Source organism: Typopeltis vanoorti, chromosome 7 (assembly GCF_054136105.1).
Source record: "Typopeltis vanoorti isolate ZY-2024b chromosome 7, IOZ_Tvanoo_1.0, whole genome shotgun sequence".
Taxonomy (NCBI): domain Eukaryota; kingdom Metazoa; phylum Arthropoda; class Arachnida; order Uropygi; family Thelyphonidae; genus Typopeltis; species Typopeltis vanoorti.
Window position 1 is genome coordinate 138,466,948 of NC_143555.1, and position 20,097 is coordinate 138,487,044.

The window sequence follows — 20,097 nt, forward strand, 5'->3', positions numbered from 1 at the left end:
AGGTGATATGGTCACTTAAACAGAATGGGCAAGGAAAGATTAGCAAAACAAGTGTTCTCTGCCAGGTTGGCAGGAAAACGACCGAGAGGAAGACCAAGATATAGGTGGATTGATACGGTACAAAGTGCTTTAGACGATAGAAATATAAGAGCTGATAATATTGGAGTGTTGACAAGTAACAGACTGATTTGGAGGAAAATTGTAGATAGGAAATTAATAATGATGTAAATTTTTTCATGTAGTACTATCATATCCTGTACACCCCTTGAGGGTACATGTCAGGAATTTGATGATGATGATGATTAGTTGAATTTGTTTTTGAGTTTAGTTGCATTATTTGGACTTTTTTTTGTTGTTTGTAATAAATAGCAATTGAATTATATGAGATTATGAGATATGATTTGTTTGTGCCAGCATATTTAAATAAAAATTGTGTGATTGATGAGTATAAACATGAGGTAGAAAGCAATCTGAGGAAACATGAGCAGCATATGTTGTGGGCAACCGACATTGTTACTAGGCATAATTTGTTTCTACTCTGTACCAAACCTAGTATTATAGTTTCAACTGTCACTCAGAGAAAGATTCTTCAGTGTATTTCCAACACTAAAGAATCTGTCACTGTTAAAAGGTTTAATGAATAGCCTGACTCTCACAGTACAAAATATGCTATTTATTACCAACCACTCATGTCTGTGGACAAAGTTGACAAAAAAAAAAGAAAGAAAATACTATCATTCCTGGAAGCAATGATAGCTAGTTAGTTATTTAGCGTATGATGATACAATGGCTGTGAGACCCTGTTTACAGGGAAGTATGGCACCATCTCAATTACCACCCCCACATACTCCAAAATTTTATCCGGGATCAGGACTGGCATAGCTGACGAATTAGTCCTATGGCCGGGACTTAAGTATTCCTGACTGTAATCCGTTTGTGTTCACGGGACCAGTTTGCCTGCTTGGGGGATGAAATCTCCCCAGATAAACGGGAAAAAACCCTGCTGTCCACGGCCAAGACCAACTAACTTGTCTATGGCTGAGGAAGATCCTTAAGCTCCTCACATCGTCGACGGGAATCGAACCTAGGACACTCCTTCCCCAGGCATATGTTTGAGAAGCGCAAAGCCACTAGACTAACCGTGCGGACACGGTGATACCATTTCAGCGTTATGTCAATTTTCTAATGGAGACGACAATTATTGCTGGAAATAGTGATTGTCATCAGTGGTTCCAGGCATATATCTTCATACAGCACAGGATATCTGTCTGGTCTTTATCCTTTTCTGGTTTTTGCTTATTAGCATGTGCATGAATAATATTTTTCAATGGAATTTGCTTGTAACTGGTCTTCTGATAATTCTTCTTCCTTAGCTTGCTGAATCTCTAAGTTTTTTGCTGCAAGTACTAATTTCTTCCATTCCTTTCTGTCTTGAGCTCTTCTGCTCCAGTCTAGAATTCCCATTTCAGCTATGTCTTTTTGGATGTTATTCTCCGAGCACAACCAAAATCTTCATCCAGTTGCTTTCCATCAGGCCTCCTCTTGAATGCTTGTTTAGCCATTCTCTCCTCGCCATTCTTTCCACGTGTCACACCATCTCAATCTGCAAGCTGTGATTTCATCAAATAGACGTGGAGATCTATAAAGTTAACATAGTTCTTGATTTTGCCTTCTTCTCTATTCACTTGTTGTGTTGTCTCTTACAGATCCATAGACTTTTCTGGGGATTTTATTTTCAAATATCTGCAAAGCTTTTGCATCTTGGTCTGTTTCTACTTCTTAAACAATAGGTCTAAGATTGTCTTGTATATTTTGTATATACAAGACAAGACTTCAACTTATATATATTGTTTTAACTCTGCTTAACAGAATTTTGGAAAGTAGTAAATGTTGTAATAAATGATAAGTTGTAATGGAGACATGTATTCCAGCTTGTATTTTGGTGCTAATTTTATTATCTTGAGTAATCAGTGCTTCAAGAATACATTTTTCTGTTTCTCAAATATGTCTTCCTAAAGCTAAATTAAAAAGGATAGGTGAAAGGACATTTCCTTTCTTCAGTCCTATCTTAATATCAAAAGGTTTAGCGAGTACCATGCTTCAGCTGTCAGCAGTGCAAATTTTGATTAAACTTATTATCTTATGAGATATTCCCAGTTCATCTAATACTCCCTACAGGCCTTCTCTATGAATGCTGTCATATGTTTTTCTAAAATCTATAAATAAAATATAAACCTGCTGAATATATTCCTTTTTTTTTATTATTAGATAAAATTAGAGAAGGATATCCTCTGTAATTTTCACATTCATTTTTGCTTTCCTTCTTATATATTGGAATTATTGCTTATTTATATACTGAGGGTATCTCTTCTTTTTCCCAAATTTAATTTACCAGTTTATTTATATGTGTAGTTAATTCACTTTCATCATATTTGATAAATTCGGCTACTATTTCATCAGTATCTGGTTTTTTGTTGTTGTCTTTGAGCTGCTTTATCCTTTTTTTATTCTTCAACTAGTGGAGGTTTAAATATTTTTGAATGATAGATATGATAAGTATTCTTTTTAAAAGTCTTCAAAGGTTCATCACAGTTTAGGAGTTTGTTAAAGTAACCTCTCCACCTGTTAGTGGCTAGTGTATTACTGTTGTTAATTATTGTTCTCTTCATATGTGGATCTGCGTTTTTCTTCCTAATTTCCTAGGATTTTCTAGGATTATTTAATGTAAAGGATTTCTTCAATCTGTTCATGTAAAAATTTTCGTTCCTGTTGTCTGATTATTTTATTGGCTTCCTCACTGCTTTCTTTGTATCTCTGAACAGTTGGGTTATTAAGCCAAATGCTTTTATCTTTTTCTTTACTGCCAGTTCACATGTTTTATTAATCATTTTTATGCTGTATTTTATTAGTTGAATTTCAATCAAATTTCTTCTGCTACTTTTATGCCATCCTTGATATAATTCAAAATGGTTTCGATATTTTCATTATCTGCATGTTTTTCAATTTTTGTTTTAATATTGCATCTCAGATGATGTGTATGTGCTAAAAAAATATTTGCTGTTTATTTTAACCTTCAGAATAGCACCAATTAGAAAATGGTTACTATCACATTCAGCTTCTCTGAAACTCTGGATTTTCTGGATGTAATTCCTTGTCTTTTACTGATTATGATATGGTCTGTTTGATTAAATTAAATTAAATGTATATCTATCAGAAAATTCCACATTTATTTGCATATATCTTCTTTGATGCTTATTCTTAAATTCTTAGATACGGCCAAATTAATCAGTCTTTCTCCATTGATATTTGTCTCATCATGAATGATGGCTTTGACTTCCAATAATTTTTTTATATACAGATAGTCCTCAAGTCATGAAGAGGTTTAAACATTTAATAACTTTTTTATTTATCAATTATTTTTATTCCTTTTTTTTTGTTATAATGAAATGCAGAACCTAGAGTTTTTTTTTATTTATTAGTTATAAGTTATTCACATTTTAAACCCCCTTCATGACTTATGGACCACCTGTATTGCTTCTTTTCCAGTGTTTTCATTAAAATCTCCTAATAGGAAGATTATATCCTGTCATGGAATTTTTTTGAGGATTAGTTCCAGATTTTCATAGAGCTCATCTTTTGTGTCCCTTTCTTCAGTTTCTGTGGGCGCATGTACAATAATAAGTTATCTTGAATCATTGTTTTTTCCTCTTAGCTTGGTTATTCTTTCACTAAAAGCTTCAAATTCAATCAGAGATGAATTTTGTCCTAATTATTTCTTTTAAGGTTACACGATGATCAGCACTCATATTTGTAAATTTAGGGACACAAAAACACATGCGTTGAACAGATTATTTTATTAATTACTAATAAAATAAAACTTGACGTTTCGACCCCTATATCGAGGTCATCATCGGAAGAATACAACTGTATAAGGAACCAAGCTACATGCTCGTGCCCTGTATACCGGTAAACTAAATCTACGTAGTTAATAAATCCTTTTTCCTAGCCTGACCTCTAGTGATAAAAAAAAAATAAAATAAAAACAAAAATAAAATAAAATAAAATTAATTAATTAAAAAAAAAAAAAAAAAAAAATATATATATATATATATATATATATATATATATATAAATACAATTACAATAAACTGCTAAAATCCTCATGTATTAATATTCTTCTGGATAGTTCTGATTGTTATAAAATGATTTCTTTCAGTTGCTGTTGAATGTTACAAACACTTCACCAGGTTGTCTTCTTGTAGTGGGATTTTTTCTGAGGCTAGTTTAGGTTGTTATATGGGTTGTAGATGGGTCCTCCACATTCTTGAAATGGTTAGGCCATCATTTTTGTTGAGATTTGGGTTGTGTTTGAGCATTTCACATGACTCTAAATTTTCTCTCAAACCAGGTTTTGGTGCGGTGTAGGGACTTGGTATTTTTCCAGTCAGTTCTGTGGTATGTTTGGAGTGCATGGTCAGAAAGGCCGGTTTTACCAAAATGGAGGTATTTAATGTGTCGTTTGTGTTCGTCTTGTCTGATTGGGATAGTTCGCCCTGTTTCCCCTATGTATGGTATGTTACATGTGCATTGTATTTTGTATACCCCTGGGTATGCTAGGTGTGGAAGAGGATCTTTTGAAGAACTGAGTAGGTGTCTTAACTTATTTGGGGATTTAAAGGTGGTTTTAATGTTGTATTTGCGAAGTGCTCTGTCAATTTTTTTTTTACTGTATCCATTTTTGATAATTTCTTCAAATTATCAAACTTTCTTCAAAACTGGATACAGTAAAAAAACTATTCACAAGATCCTCCATAAAGATACCAGTAAGAAATCTTTTTGCCATTCTTGAAAAAGTAATCTTTTTCAAGAATGGCAATAGCATTCTTCAAAAAGATTTCAAGAATGCTATTGCCATTTCTTATGTTAGAGGCATTTCTGAAAAAATAGACAGAACACTTCGCAAATACAACATTAAAACCACCTTTAAACCCCCAAATAAGTTAAGACACCTACTCAGTTCTTCTAAAGATCCTCTTCCACACCTAGCACACCCAGGGGTATACAAAATACAATGCACATGTAACATACCATACATAGGGGAAACAGGGCGAACTATCCCAATCAGACAAGACGAACACAAACGACACATTAAATACCTCCATTTTGGTAAAACCGGCCTTTCTGACCATGCACTCCAAACATACCACAGAATTGACTGGAAAAATACCAAGTCCCTACAATGCACCAAAACTTGGTTTGAGAGAAAATTTAAAGAGTCATGTGAAATGCTCAAACACAACCCAAATCTCAACAAAAATGATGGCCTGACCATTTCAAGAATGTGGAGGACCCATCTACAACCCATATAACAACCTAAACTAGCCTTATTAAAAATCCCACTACAAGAAGACAACCTGGTGAAGTGTTTGTAACATTCAACAGCAACTAAAAGAAATCATTTTATAACAATCAGAACTATCCAGAAGAATATTAATACATGAGGATTTTAGCAGTTTATTGTAATTGTATTTATATATATATATATATATTTTTTTTTTTTAATTAATTTATTTTATTTTATTTTATTTTTGTTTTTATTTTATTTATTTTTTATCACTAGAGGTCAGGCTAGGAAAAAGGATTTATTAACTATGTAGATTTAGTTTACCGGTATACAGGGCATGAGCATGTAGCTTGGTTCCTTATACAGTTGTATTCTTCCGATGATGACCTCGATATAGGGGTCGAAACATCAAGTTTTATTTTATTAGTAATTAATAAAATAATCTGTTCAACACATGTGTTTTTGTGTCCCTAAATTTACAAATATTTGTCCTAATTATGAAACCCGTTCCAAATTCATGTTCATCAAAGTTGTTTTTGCAATAACTAACAAAAGACTGTCTTTCTTCAAATTATCTTCCCATGTGTCTCGCACCTTTTCTTAAACTTATTCACACTGGATGCACTCAGTACCTCAATAGGCAAATTGTTCCACTCACTCACTCACTCACTGCTCTGTGATAGAAAAATCTAGCCTTTTTTGATCTTTTGCAAAGTTAACTTCCACAGATGTTTCCTTGTCTTCTCCCCACCTTCCATATAATGAAAAATTTTATCAGTCGATAACCTATAAATACCCTTTTTAGAAGTTTATAGACCATATTGCCCCTCTTTCTCCTATTTACTGGTGCCTGCAGTCTGTCCTCATACATTCTGTGATCTTTATTCCTTCTGAATTCAGGAAACCAAATCTGCTCACAGTAGTCTAGATGCAGTATGTCAAGGTCCTTGTAAAGAGGCAAAATGACTTCCTTATTTTTACATGTCAATGTTCACTTCAACATTACAGTTATCTTCTTAGTTGTATGTGCAATTTTCAAGTGCGCGTAGCATTTGAAATCTCGTCAGGCCAGAGTGCATAATTTTAGTCTTTGCACACTGTATTGTCAGCCATTATCATTTTCCCATTATCATGTTCCAGATTATTCAAATCATTCTGTAAGCATTGTATAATTCGTGATTGCCTTGCCTAGCTTTGTATTATCAGCAAACCATTAAATATCTCCTTTGAGGTCCTTCCCATTATCATTAATGTATAGATTGATCAGGAATGGTCCAGGGACTGATCCCTGAGGAAAACACCACTGGTCACCTTAAATCTGATAGATTCACACCCACCATATACCACTTTCTGATACCTATCCACCAGCCACATACTTATTCAAGTCAATAATTTACATTCTAATCCCATATTCTCCAGTTTATGCAACAGCTTTTCATATGGTATCTTATCAAATGGCTTAGCAAAGGCTAACAGTATCATATTGTATCTATTCTCTTGATCCAACTCAACAGTAACATTATTATAAAATATGAGCAATTTGCTAAAACATTGCCTCCCTTTTAGTAAACCTATTCTGTTCTTTGTAAAGTATAGCTTCTCTGTCAACCCATTTCTGTATGTGAGCTGTTATCCACTTCTCTAAAATCTTCACCACCACCACTCCAGAGATATTGTGATAGGTCAATACTTAAGACACATTGGTTTTTGCATCACCCTTATACATCGGAACTATCATATTTCTTCCTATTTTTGTTAGATCTTTCTCGCTCAAGTTATACAAACATGTCAAGTGTCAAACCATTTTGACTGAACATTCCTTTAGCACACATGCTGATATTAATGCAAAGTTATATAAATAAAATATAAATACTATGAGAAAATAGGGGGAAAAAAGTTTGATTTGCCGTTCAATCTTCTGTATGAAATTATCTAGTAATGATTGAAGAGAGGTTTCTTTCTTCTCTTTATAAAGTTCTTGATACATCTATTTCTCTCTGGACTTTTAAGACCATGAGGATTTATTCTGCAGTTGCTTTATGTCTACCTTCATATTGATGATAAAAACATCTTTACCAGTATTATCCAAAAATTTTCATCATGAAAAAAATCCTTATGTTATGGAAGCATCATGTTCAAGAGTTTTACATACATAGCGAGTGGAACTTATGGTAAAGATGTTTTTAACAGTTTTGAAAACTTCTAAATATGTGGTGAGATACATTATGTACCTGGTATAGAAATTTTTAAAAGTTAATTATCAAATAAGTACTAGGTATATATTTTTTTCTTTATAATCTCATTTTCATCTTTAGATCAAGTTTGGTGCATTTTTGAACAGTTTCACTTTTTTCTGCTTCTGTTTCCTTTTTCCAGTCATGATTCTACTCTGCTCTGCTCTACTCCAGCCTACACCAACACTGAGAAATTATGAAAGTGTATAAATATGAATACACTGCACGTCTGTGTTCAGTAGTAAGGAAGACTCACATGTACTGCATGGGTTGTCTGCCTTGCCTATGAACACTATTAGGTGATGTGTGAGTAACATGTGTCAAGTAAAGATTTTATAACTTGAATTGTTTTAATAGCCCTTCCAGCATAATTTGCTTAAGTAATTTACACAAATCAGGGACTTTCTATAATTGCATTTAAAAATAAGCCTATATAATTTAGCATTTCATTTAACTAATTTTTGAACCAATCTTGTTACAAAATTATATTAAAACAAAAACATACAAGATAATCAATTACTTGTGAAGATAAATATTCATATAATGATGTTTTTTTTTTTTTAAAAAAAAACATATCATTTTGAGATAAAGATCTTCTAAAGAGTTTTTAAACAAGGTGTTCAAGTGCATGAGCCTTACTTTTTGCAGTTGAAACAAGTTTAGGCATCATGCATCAGATATTTGATATCAGATTTTTCCTATAGCGTATAGTCATTTACTTGCACAATGCAGTACCATTGTTCAGCTTGTATGATAAATAGTGCATTTACTTGCATATCCAATTATCCATTAAATAATTTTATATTAAAGTTTTTCTTAATATTTATTTACAGGAATTGATTATATTTTTGATACCACTTTTTCCCGAGATTTCACTATTTTAGAAAGCCAAAAGGAATTTATTCATCGTTACCATGCAAAGGAAATGCAAGGAGCTCTTCCAATGCTGACATCTGCTTGTCCAGGTGAAGATTTTTGAATTTTAGACAGTTTCATTATAATAATTAAATAGTTATGATGGTATGATATTTTATATTCTAACAAGGATCTCTGTTAAAGGTTTGTATGCTATGAGAATGCATACAGAGCCAAGAGAAATGCTGTGCAAAACTTTTATTATATGGTGTAAATGAAACATTATGTAGAGCAATATAGTTTATATTTAAGTTGGGAATCAGCTGGTAGAATTGATGGAAATATACTGGATGGTAGTTTGATGTAAAAGCAGGTTAAAACAAGGAAACACACTACCTCCAGTCTTCTTATTTATCATATATGTGGATCATGTCATGAATAAAATTGACATTAAATATTTCTCTCTTTTGACTTATTTTTCTTTTAAATCAACGTCTAATATTGAAGTCAGAAATATTCAACTCAACTATCCTTATTTTGATGATGTTATACTACTAAATAAATATAATACAAGCAGGGCTCTTTTATAGCTAAACTGAGGAACTTCTGCAAATGTTTATGAAAATAATAAGACAAGACAACTAAGAAAATTTCTTTCGGCTCCAGCTATCAGCTCATTCCATGAAAGAGGTTTTTCAGAGGTCAGAAATATTTATGAAGAAACAGATGTATACTACTCCAAAAAATCCTGAAAAATTCATTTTCCTGCATCCTAATTTATTATGAATTCATTTTGATTAAATCCATAATTATTCTCTATAATTCTACTCAGTTTAAAATAAATTTGCCCAGTTTAAAATAAATACAATGCTTTGTTCTAATTTTTATGCTGTATTGTTTTTTAAATACAATGTTCTCTATGAAATTAAATTATAGTTTTATTATATCGAAATGGAGGATATTATGAATCCATCTATATTTTATAGCCATGTAGAAAGAAAGTGAAGTTTTGAAAATTTACCAGTGATCTAATAAGAACAAGACTAGAATTTTAGTTGCCTTGCTGCATACTGTTTAAACAGCACAAACTCTAACTGACAATGTATATTTGCCTTTCATTGATGCATTGAGTAAGTTTCACCAGCCTTAATCAACTTGATTAAGTTCAAAAATAATAATAATAATAATTGCAAGCAGAAGAGAAGACAAAAGTTCACTTAATACTAACTGAGCTATGTCAAAAAGTTAAATTCATCATAAGTGATCTCTAGGTGGGTGTATAATAAAATATTAAGCTATAGAGCTAAGATCCTTGTATTTGCCTTACAAGAAATATTGTAATAGACAATATTACAGATTGATTATATATCAATCTTGCTGCCACCTACAAACCCATCAACCAGATCCAAAACTTGTTACGCTCGCCTAAAGACAAACTTTCACCTATGCTACTACGAGGTTCCATGCTCCTGTAAACTCTCTTATTTTGGACAGAGAGAGACAGATCAGTTTTTAAATGCATTTCGGAACTTGAAGACCATATCCGCCTCATCAAACTGCATAAATCAGGCCTCGCTCAACACGGAGTTGAAAACCCAAACCATAAGATCCATTGGAAAAAGACAAAACTTCTACATAGATCTTCATATAAGTATGAATGTTTATATAAAGAAAGTGCTGAAACCCTACTCCACGGACCAAATCTAAACCGCGATGATGTTCTTGCCATCCCTAAAGTATGGGAAATTGTCATACAAAATCGTGTAAAAATAACTTAACTGTAATTTAATTTTAATTTAATTTAAGTAATTTGGTTCAATTTAATTTAATTTAAGTTCAGGCCTCAACGCGCCACTGCACGCAATTTGGATTCCTTTGTACGTACGTGCCCTTTCTTTTGTCATTCCTAATATTGCCTTACTGTACTGATGATGTCCTAAGATACCTAGGACGAAATATTTACGTAATAAAAAACCTACTACTGTGGTTCACGTGTGTTAAACTTAGTCATAATATTACAGATTCATCTATATTTTATAGCAAAATATGTAAACAAGGGAAAGTAAGAAATGTAGAAAATTTTTCTTTCAAAAAATTACTATAAAGCTTATTGAGAAGGTTATGTTCTTATAAACTCTGGTAAATTTTCAAAAGTTTTAAGTTTCTTTCTACATTTTGCTATAAAATATATATGAATCCATAATATCCTCCATTACAATATCTCACTTATTTCAAATTGAAGCACTCTCGCTCTATACTTAAGAATTGATAGTTATTATATTTAGGGAAAGCAAAATCGTTTTGTCTTTTTATCAAAGAAGTTAAAAAAAAATTCATTTTGGCATTGTAAAATAAGAAATAGATGATATAAAAAAAAAGACATGCTTATTTCATATATAAACATGCTATATATAATAATAGCATATCCATATACCTCCAAGTTTCTATATATATGCATATATAGAAACTTGGAGAGTTTCAAATAAAGAAGAGAAAGCTAATTAGAATACAATCTTCGACGTTGGAGTTGCCTTAGCTTGCACTATTTAAGAAACCTTCCAAGTTTCTTAAGTAATACATGAAATATAGATCATCATCATCATCAATTTCCTGACATGTACCCTCAAGGGGTGTACAGGATATGATAGTACTACATGAAAAATTTACGTCATTACTAACTTCCTATCTACAATTTTCCTCCAAATCAGTCTCATACTTGTCAAGACTCCTACATTATCAGATCTTATATTTCTATCGTCTAAGGCACATTGTACCATATCAATCCACCTATATCTTGGTCTTCCTCTGGGTTGTTTTCCTGCAAACTTGGCAGAGAACACTTGTTTTGCTAATCTTTCCTCGCCCATTCTGTTCAAGTGACCATACCACCTGAGATTAGCTCTGCTAACACATTCCTGGATGCTGACAATGTCAAGTTCTTTCCTAATATCCTCGTTTTGAATATGATATTGCCATTGATGCCATCTCTTCACGGCTCGAATCTTTCTCAGGACTCTCATATCTGCTGTCTCTAGTCTTTGGTCAAGTGTTTTACTTCTAACCCAGCTCTCAGATCCATAGATTAAAACTAGTTTGAACACTGTCTTGTGTACAGCTAATTTAATGTCCCGACTAATTTCTCTCTTATTCCATATGACTTTATTCAATTGACTTCCTACCATACCAGCTTTGTTGATTCTGTTGTCTATTTCCATATTTAATTTACCATCTTCACTAAAAATCGTGCCTAAGTAGATGAAATGTTTTACTTGTTCCATAGGTTCCCCGTTCACAATGCAGTCAACATTTTCAACAATTCTACCTATTTTCATTGTCTTTGTCTTTTTAATGCTGACCTTCATACCATTACAACAGTTATTCAATTTAGTCAGGAATCTTGCAAACTTATAACGGATTTATTTAGAAGTTTAGAAGTATAACATCGTCTGCATAAAGCAAAGAGCTGACATTAACATCTACAATTCTAATATCATGTTTAATACCACTTTCCTTCATAATGTGATCCATATAGATAATGAATAACAGAGGGGATAATGTACATCCCTGTCTCACACCAGATTCAACACTAAACCATCCTCCTGCACTTCCCTCAACTCCAACTGCCGACTTACAACTCAAATAAAGACCAAGTATTGCCTGATACAAGGCCCCATTGACACCATATAACTGTAGCGTATTGAATAGCTTCTCACTTGGCACCTTGTCATATGTCTTTTCCAGATCGACAAAACTTTAATACAGATCTTTGTCATATTACCATGCTTTCTCAACTATTTGTCGTAAAGTGAAGATATGATCCTGACAGCCTCTATTTGGCCAGCTTGTTCTTCACCAAGATTTTCTTCCACAATTCTTCTCAACCGTTTCTCAGGTATACTTGCATAGATCGTGCCAGGAATACTCAGTAGGGAAATACCTCTGTAATTCTCACATTCAGTTTTATTTCCCTTTTTATATATGGGTACTATTAGAGCTCTACTCCAATCATCGGGAATTCGTCTCTCTGTCCAGGTTTTCTGAACTATGCAGCGCAGCCACTGTAAGACTTTTATACCACCATATTTCAGCATTTCTGGTCGAATATCATCTACTCCTGCTGCCTTTCCACATTTCAAGCCTTTGATGGCTTTTTCTACTTCAAGTATGGATAGGTATTCCTGACTGTATGCCTGTTGAGTGTTATTTACCACTGTGCTATCACTGCTTGTTTCATTTAGCAATTTTTCGAAGTAATTACTCCATACTTCAAGGATATCTTTTTCTCCTGTTTCCATGTCACCTTTATCCTCTCTAACTCCTTTTACAGCACTCTTTCCTCCATTCCTAAGCTTCTTCAACAACCTCCAGAATATCTTGCCACCTTCTTGATATTTATTTTCTATGTTCTTGCCAAAGACCTCCCATGACGTTTGTTTAGCTAGTTTTACACAGTGTTTCGCTTTCTTACATTTGTCTCTGTATTCTCTAAGAGCACAAGCTGACTTATTTGCCTGTAACTTTTGATATTCTTTCTACTTTTCCTTCACTACCTCTTTAAAACTTGTGTCCACCATGGAGTTCTGATTTTTCTATTTTTGCAGACAACCTCACCACATGCCTCTCTGGCTGAATCAATCAAGGTTTTCTTCAAGATTTGCCACTGTATCTTCAAGGTTTGATTCCTGTTCTCAAACTCTTTCATTTTCTTTTCAATAATCTTTCTGTATTTTAGTCTACAGTTCACATCTGAGAGCTGCTCAACTTTTATTCGCTTTAAAACTTTCTTACATGTTTTTCTTTTCAATATGAAATTCAATTTTATCCTGCTCAAGACTAAATAGTGATCACTTCCAATTTCAAATCCTCTGTACACTCTTGTGTCCTGCACCAGGGAGAAAAATCACTATCAACAATAACGTAGTCAATGAGACTTTTCTTATTCCTAGCCTCTTCTCTCCATGTGAATTTGTGCACATTTTTATGTTGGAACATGGTGTTAGTAATAACCAGTCCATGTCCTGAGCAGAAATCCAACAGATATTTGCCATTATTATTAGCTTTGCTCTTTTCTCCAAATTTTCCCAAAATATTTTTGTATGTCTCACAATAAGTTCCTACTCTGCTATTTAGATCCCCAACAAGGACCAACTTTTCCTTTTTCATTGTGCCAGTTGCAAAAAATTCCTCCACTTCTACCTTAGTAGAACCTTCTATGGGACCATAGGCACAAATAAGTCTCATTGTCAATTTCCCCATTCTGATATTTAACCACATCACTCTACTTGAGACTGCCTGCCATTCAAGAAGATTAGACTCGTATTTTGTGTTGAATACTATGGCTACTCCTTCTTTTCCTTGATTGTCATTTCCTGAGTATAATATTTTGTATTTATTGCTCAAAAAGATCTCACCAGTTTTTGTATTTTTTGTTTGTTTCAGTCACCCCTATTATGTCGATTTGGTACTTATCTAATTCCTCAGCTAGCTCCATTTCTTTGCCATTCAAGCTTTTTACATTGATAGTACCGATCTTTAACTCTGGTGATGTTTTGTTTTCAGATTTGTTCCAGTAGCTGACTTTTCACTGTTGGCCCAGGTTCCCTGGCGAAAACAATGGGGGCCTTGTTTAACCGGGCAATGCCCCAGCCGGCATGAAATTTTGTCATGTTGTACCATCATTTTTTATTTTGGTTTAACCAATAAGAATACAATTTGGTCGGCTAAATCCCAAATTGCCAGCCCATCCTCGTTCGTTCAGTATCCATGTAAATACCCAACAGGGTGCACCATGAAAAGATGAGGATTGGACATTAGGTCAGAAGCTCTGGTCGGTTCTCCGCATTCCTTTAAAGACTATGTGGAGGTCTCCTCTCAGTTATACAGCTTTGACCCTTAACCACCCTGAAATATAGATTGTTCTGTTTATTTTACAGTGCCAAAATGAATACATTTATGTTCTACTTTGATAATTACTCTTAAGCACTAACTACTGTTTTCACTTATGAAAAAAAAAAACAATTTTCTGATACAGAATTTGTTTGGTATTGAATGAGGATTCTTGTCATTTTAATGATTCTTTCTGATCTCCAACGAGAACCGTCGGTTCTCGTTGGAGTGAAACATTAATCAAAAGAGCTAATAAAAGGCAAATATACAGATCCATATATATATATATATATATATATATATATATATATATGCATCTGTATATATATATATATATGTATGTATGTATATTGTATGTGTGTGTGTGTGTATTTATTATTTTTTTATTATTTATTTTCATGTGGACACATGATTAAGTGAAGTATTATTACACATTTTTTAATCTTGCTTCATGCTGTAATTTGGCTGCTGAATATTCAACCAATGCATAATTAATTAAATGTTAATCATTGTAAATGGAATTTTATAAACTAATATTTTAAATAAAAAACATACACTCGTTAAAAAAATTTTTTGCAGTTTTTAATGAGTGTATTATTCATTATTATTTGAAACATTTGTTTATAAAATTTAATTTGTATGCTTCAGCCAAATTTCAAATCAAATATTTGGTGCTTTGGCCAAATTCTGTTTCAGCACATCCCTATTTAATATCCTACTGCTATAATTATTTGATTTTTTTAAGAAACAGAAATACTTTTCAATTATGTACATAATTATTTAATTCATTCAGTTTTGTATATTTCTTGTAGTCACTTTTTTTTCTTTTACAGTGTTAGTGTTACATTAGAGAAATAAACTGTTCGAGTTTTTAATACATATTAATTTTTTCCTGAATGCTTTTTTAATATTCTATACATGCCAGTATATCATTATGTGCATGCAGTAGGGAGAAAGATGTGCTTGTATTCATTAAATGTATTATTATTATTGTTTTTAATCAACCCCACACATGAGAGACCTTAAGACCAATAACATGATAATGCATTATTTAAATTAAGGGGATATTAAATCCCACATTGTTTTAAAACCGAATAAGAAACTCAAAGATTGGAATCAGAGAGTTTCATGCTGAATATAGTAAACTATAAAAGTATCGGCGATTACTAGCGTGAGCTAATGCAAGTAGTCCTAGTACGTAGTACAATCTCGAGCAACTCGCAGCAAAGGTGGTAAAGTTCTAATCGCTATTCTTGGTATTTTCCATAATGTAAAGCTACATTTCCTAGGAAATGTATGCTGTTATTACATCATGGTGGGAGGTCACTACCCAGACCGGTTTCAGCCTTTTTTGAGGCTTCATCAGTGAGTAGCTAGACCAAATAGATACCAAAGAGTATAGCGAAAAGAACTTATATACTCTGCTATATGAGTTGTCAAAAAAGTGCAACCATTAAGTTACTTAAATATAAAGAGCCAATAGGCTTCATTTCAGTGATATAATCATTATTTAAATTAACTTATTAATTAAAAATTAAATTATTTAAAATAATCATACTAGTAATCGCTGATACTTTTATAGTTTACTATATTCGGCATGAAATTCTCTGATTCCAATCTTTGAGTTTCTTATTCGGTTTTAAAACAATGTGGGATTTAATATCCCCTTAATTTAAATAATGATTATATCGCCGAAATGAAGCTTATGGCTCTTTATATTTAAGCAATGATAATGCATTTTATAATGGGTTCACCACTTTCCCCACCTTTGGCCAATTTCTTTATGGAGACCTTTGAAAAGAAAGCCTTAAACTCTGCTCCACAAAAACCCACTATTTGGCTTCGATACGTGGATGATGTGTTTGCTATTTGGCCACATGGCTCAGATACACTCTACCCCTTCCTAACACACTTAAACAACCAACACCCCAGAGTCCAGTTCACCTTAGAAAAAGAGGAAAACAACACCCTCCCCTTCCTAGACACTTTAATCACTCGCCAGCTTGATGGATCTTTGGTTTTCTCTGTTTACAGAAAACCCACCCATACTGGCAGATACATTCACCAGCAATTCCCCCCCCCCCTCACAACAATATAGGATTATAAAAACACTTTATAACAGGGCAAAATTAATCTGCTCAGATGACAAGGCCCTAACCACTGAACTAAACCACATCCTCAACACTTTCTTAGCCAATGGCTATAACCTCCAAAAAATACTAAAACCAGTAAACCACAACCCCCTTCTCCCCCTCCACAATAAAGATTACACCAAATCTATCACCATCCCCTACATCCAGGGCACCTCTGAGAAAATAACCAAGATCCTCAAAAAATATGACCTTACTTCTTGTTACAGACCATATAAAAAGTTGGCATCCCTTATCTGCTCTACCAAAGACCAACCACTTCCCCTAGACTTACCTGGTGTATACCAGGTCCCTTGCAGCTGCAAATTGTCCTACTTTGGCCAAAACAGGCAGGACAGCAAATATCAGGATTTCAGAACACAAAGACTACATCCGGTTTCACCAGTACAGCCACTCTGGGCTGGCAGACCATGCCTTAGATACGCACCATAGAATTTGTTGGAAGAAAACTAAAATAATACACCACAGCAAGTTTAAGTATGAAAGATTATTCAAGGAATCATCAGCAGCTCTAAAAAACGTTCCAAACCTCAACAAATTTGGGTGCATCAAACTACCCCAAATTTGGGAGACTTACATTATGAGAACTTCAGCCCAACAGCCAAGACAACCAAATTAGCCCACCAGAGGGCACCATCAGAACTTTAGGAACAATATTAGTTTCTTGCCTTCTTCCTCATTTGCTTTTGTTAGTGCCTGGTGCATATACCATATTTTTATGTTCCTGAAGATGGCAACGTGACGTTGGCGAAATATAGAAGTTATTCATTAAAGTTGCCTTTAATTAATATACTTTATATGCGTTGTTAATTCCATAAGCTAATTACCAGTTATGTATGACCAACGTATAAGCCTTGCTACTAGAATGATAATGCATTATACCTGAAAAGTTAGCTGACAGAATATTATAATTATATATTGTTATTTTAATCCTTACCCAGGTGTAAGCCTTATCCAAGGCTTATGCTTGGATAAGGATTAAAAGAAGAATATAATTTCTTGTCAAGTATAATATATTTTATAAGCATGTGAAAAAAACTTCCTACAACATGACAGTGCGGTGGGTAGGCAAGTGATTAGAGAGATGAAAAGAATCTGCTAATGTGTTTCTTGAAGAGGTGGTAGTTGGGAGGTTGTATGCATTGGAAAATGGTATGGAGAAGGCTTTTATAAAGGACAAAGGTATATGGAATGAAGGAAGAAGATGAAAAGTTAGTTTGATGAGTATTTATCTGAAGGATGGATGGATGTCAACTAGTGGCTGACAGTATTTGTACATGATTATTGAGATAAGTGGAGCAGCATCTGTGGAAATGCATATAGTAAAGACATAATGCAGAAACAAGTCATTGAGCCACAGGCAAGCTTGTCCCTTACAAAGTCTTCTTTAGCTTTTTTATTAATGGTTGTTACAGGCTGTAGTGTAAGCCGAGTGAGAGGCTGGAGTTTTTGGCTTGAGTCATTGAGCGTATGGCTGCATTTTAGCTGGGTTGCTTTGTCACATTTTTTGAAAAACCAAGGCTTGGATAAGGGTTGCTCCTTTGAGTGGAATGGGAAATAAAGGTACATATCCCAGCAAGAATAATTTTGCTAATTAGATCAGAGCAAAAAAAAAAAAGCAATAATCAGATCATGAAAAAGAGGCATAGAATTCTCAGTTGTCACTATTATGGTGCCATAGAATATGAGGCTGAGATTGACTGGGAGAAGAATGTCTCTTGAAAAAGAAACATGGATAAGGTTGTGATCAGAGTTGGCAGAAGAGCAGCTACATCAGCAGTGTATTGGAGGAAGAGATGGTTAAGGAAATGTGGATGTTGAAATCTCCAGAGATTTCTTACCATTTGGATAATTAGACTGAGTGATTGACTTTCAGAGATAGATAATCAGATGGGTTATTATATTCATTAGAATTAGGAGTACAAAGGCAACAATGAGGCAAGGAATTTTGAGCCAAAGCAGATCATATAAAGGAGATTCCAGGTCTAATAACCTTTTTCATGGAATATATTCAGACTTGACAAAAGCACATGCTCCATCCTTCTTATGGAAGACATCATACATGCTGTACATTGTAGGTGAGATGTGCCACAAAGGATGCTAGTTCATATGTGGTGTTTTCTGATGAATAACAGATTACATGTCTGTAAGCAGTGATGCCATCACTGATGTTGGTATTAAGTTGCCAAGTGTTGATAAATCTATGTGGAAGTGTTTTTGTTATTATTATTATGCCATTTTTGTTGAATTTTTTGATAACTCTCCAGAATGCAAATTTTTTTATGCAGTCTTTCCTGTTTGTGGAATATTAGGAAAATTTATAGATTAGGAACATGCAGCTGTGGTAAAGGACTTGTGGATATGACTGCCACATAAGGGAGTGGCCAGACCCTGATTGGAAAGGGGTTCAGAGACGATTGACTAAGGCGGTTTCTGGTCATTGAAATGTTGAGTACGAAGACATTGACAAAATGCAATTTGCAGAAATTGGTGGATAGAAGGAGGAGAGGGGATATGATTGAGACGTAAGCTGTTAAGAGGTTATTGCCATATTAATGTTGGGAAAGTTTTGCATAGAATGGGTGAAGATAGGAAGAGAACAAGAGGTCATCCATGGAAGTTGTATGAGGAAAGTGTGAGCAAAGGGGTGAGGAGCAGGTTTTTTGCATGGGGAGTGATGAATGATTGGAATGCATTGTCTGAGCACAGAGAACAGTGACCATATCTAAAGTGCGGTATGATAAACTATGCGTGTGTGTGTAACAGCGGACCTCCCGCGATGAGTTTTTGACTCCATGGAAGCATTTTATAATAATAATAATAATTTAGAATTTTCTAAAAGTACCACTGTAAGTCTATAGTAGCATTTGCCAGCCTGGTTAGCTGAGTGGTTAACATATCCACAAACTCTCTGGGTTTGTGATTGTCTTTAGATGGGAGATGAATTCCATAGTCTAGTGTGAGTGGTTTGAACAAGTCCCATCTTTGGTTTTTAGCATAGGTTTCTGAATTTAAAAAATAAATAAAATAAATTTTTATATGATAATATCAATGATACTAATACTGTAAATATAGATTTACAATTTTTTATGGATATGAGGGGAGAAAAATCTGTGGTGACATTTGCTGGCAGTTTTTTTTTTTAATTTAATTTTATTTTGTGTGTGTGTGTGTGTATGTTAATTCTACCTACAGAAGGTTGGAATAAACCTATAATGCATTTATCAATGCAGTGTATTTATCAATGTAGGTTTGAGCAGGAATAAGGGTTAGATAATCCAGGAACCTTGTTCTAAGGACCAAAACCTGCTCCTTTTTCAAACCACATTAATGATGATGATGTTCTAGTTTCCATTCAAGATTACATTTCTCTTCCTGGGGTGATTTTCACATCTGGCTTATCCTGGCATAAACATATTACATTCATAGTCTTGCTCAGCCTCCAACAAGCTTGGCAGGGGCGAATGTTGGTCTTGAAATTCACGCTTGCTCTTGTTATCATTCAGGGAGTGAGAGACGTGATTAAAGTCTGATTAGCGGAATAATGAATTCCTGACATTTAAAACTATATATTTAGAAATTTTATTTAATCATACAAATACAACATTTATTATACAAATGATACTTT

General features: G+C 33.7%; 1 protein-coding gene across 1 annotated transcript in view; it reads left to right on the forward strand.

Annotated features, from left to right (window-relative positions):
• Positions 1-20,097, forward strand: part of LOC150105116 (cytosolic Fe-S cluster assembly factor narfl) — a 98,445-nt gene that overhangs the window by 45,334 nt on the left and 33,014 nt on the right. The window contains exon 5 of the mRNA XM_090396162.1: positions 8,412-8,543. Coding sequence (XP_090252288.1) covers positions 8,412-8,543 — 132 coding nt within the window. The remainder of the gene's footprint in view (positions 1-8,411; positions 8,544-20,097) is intronic.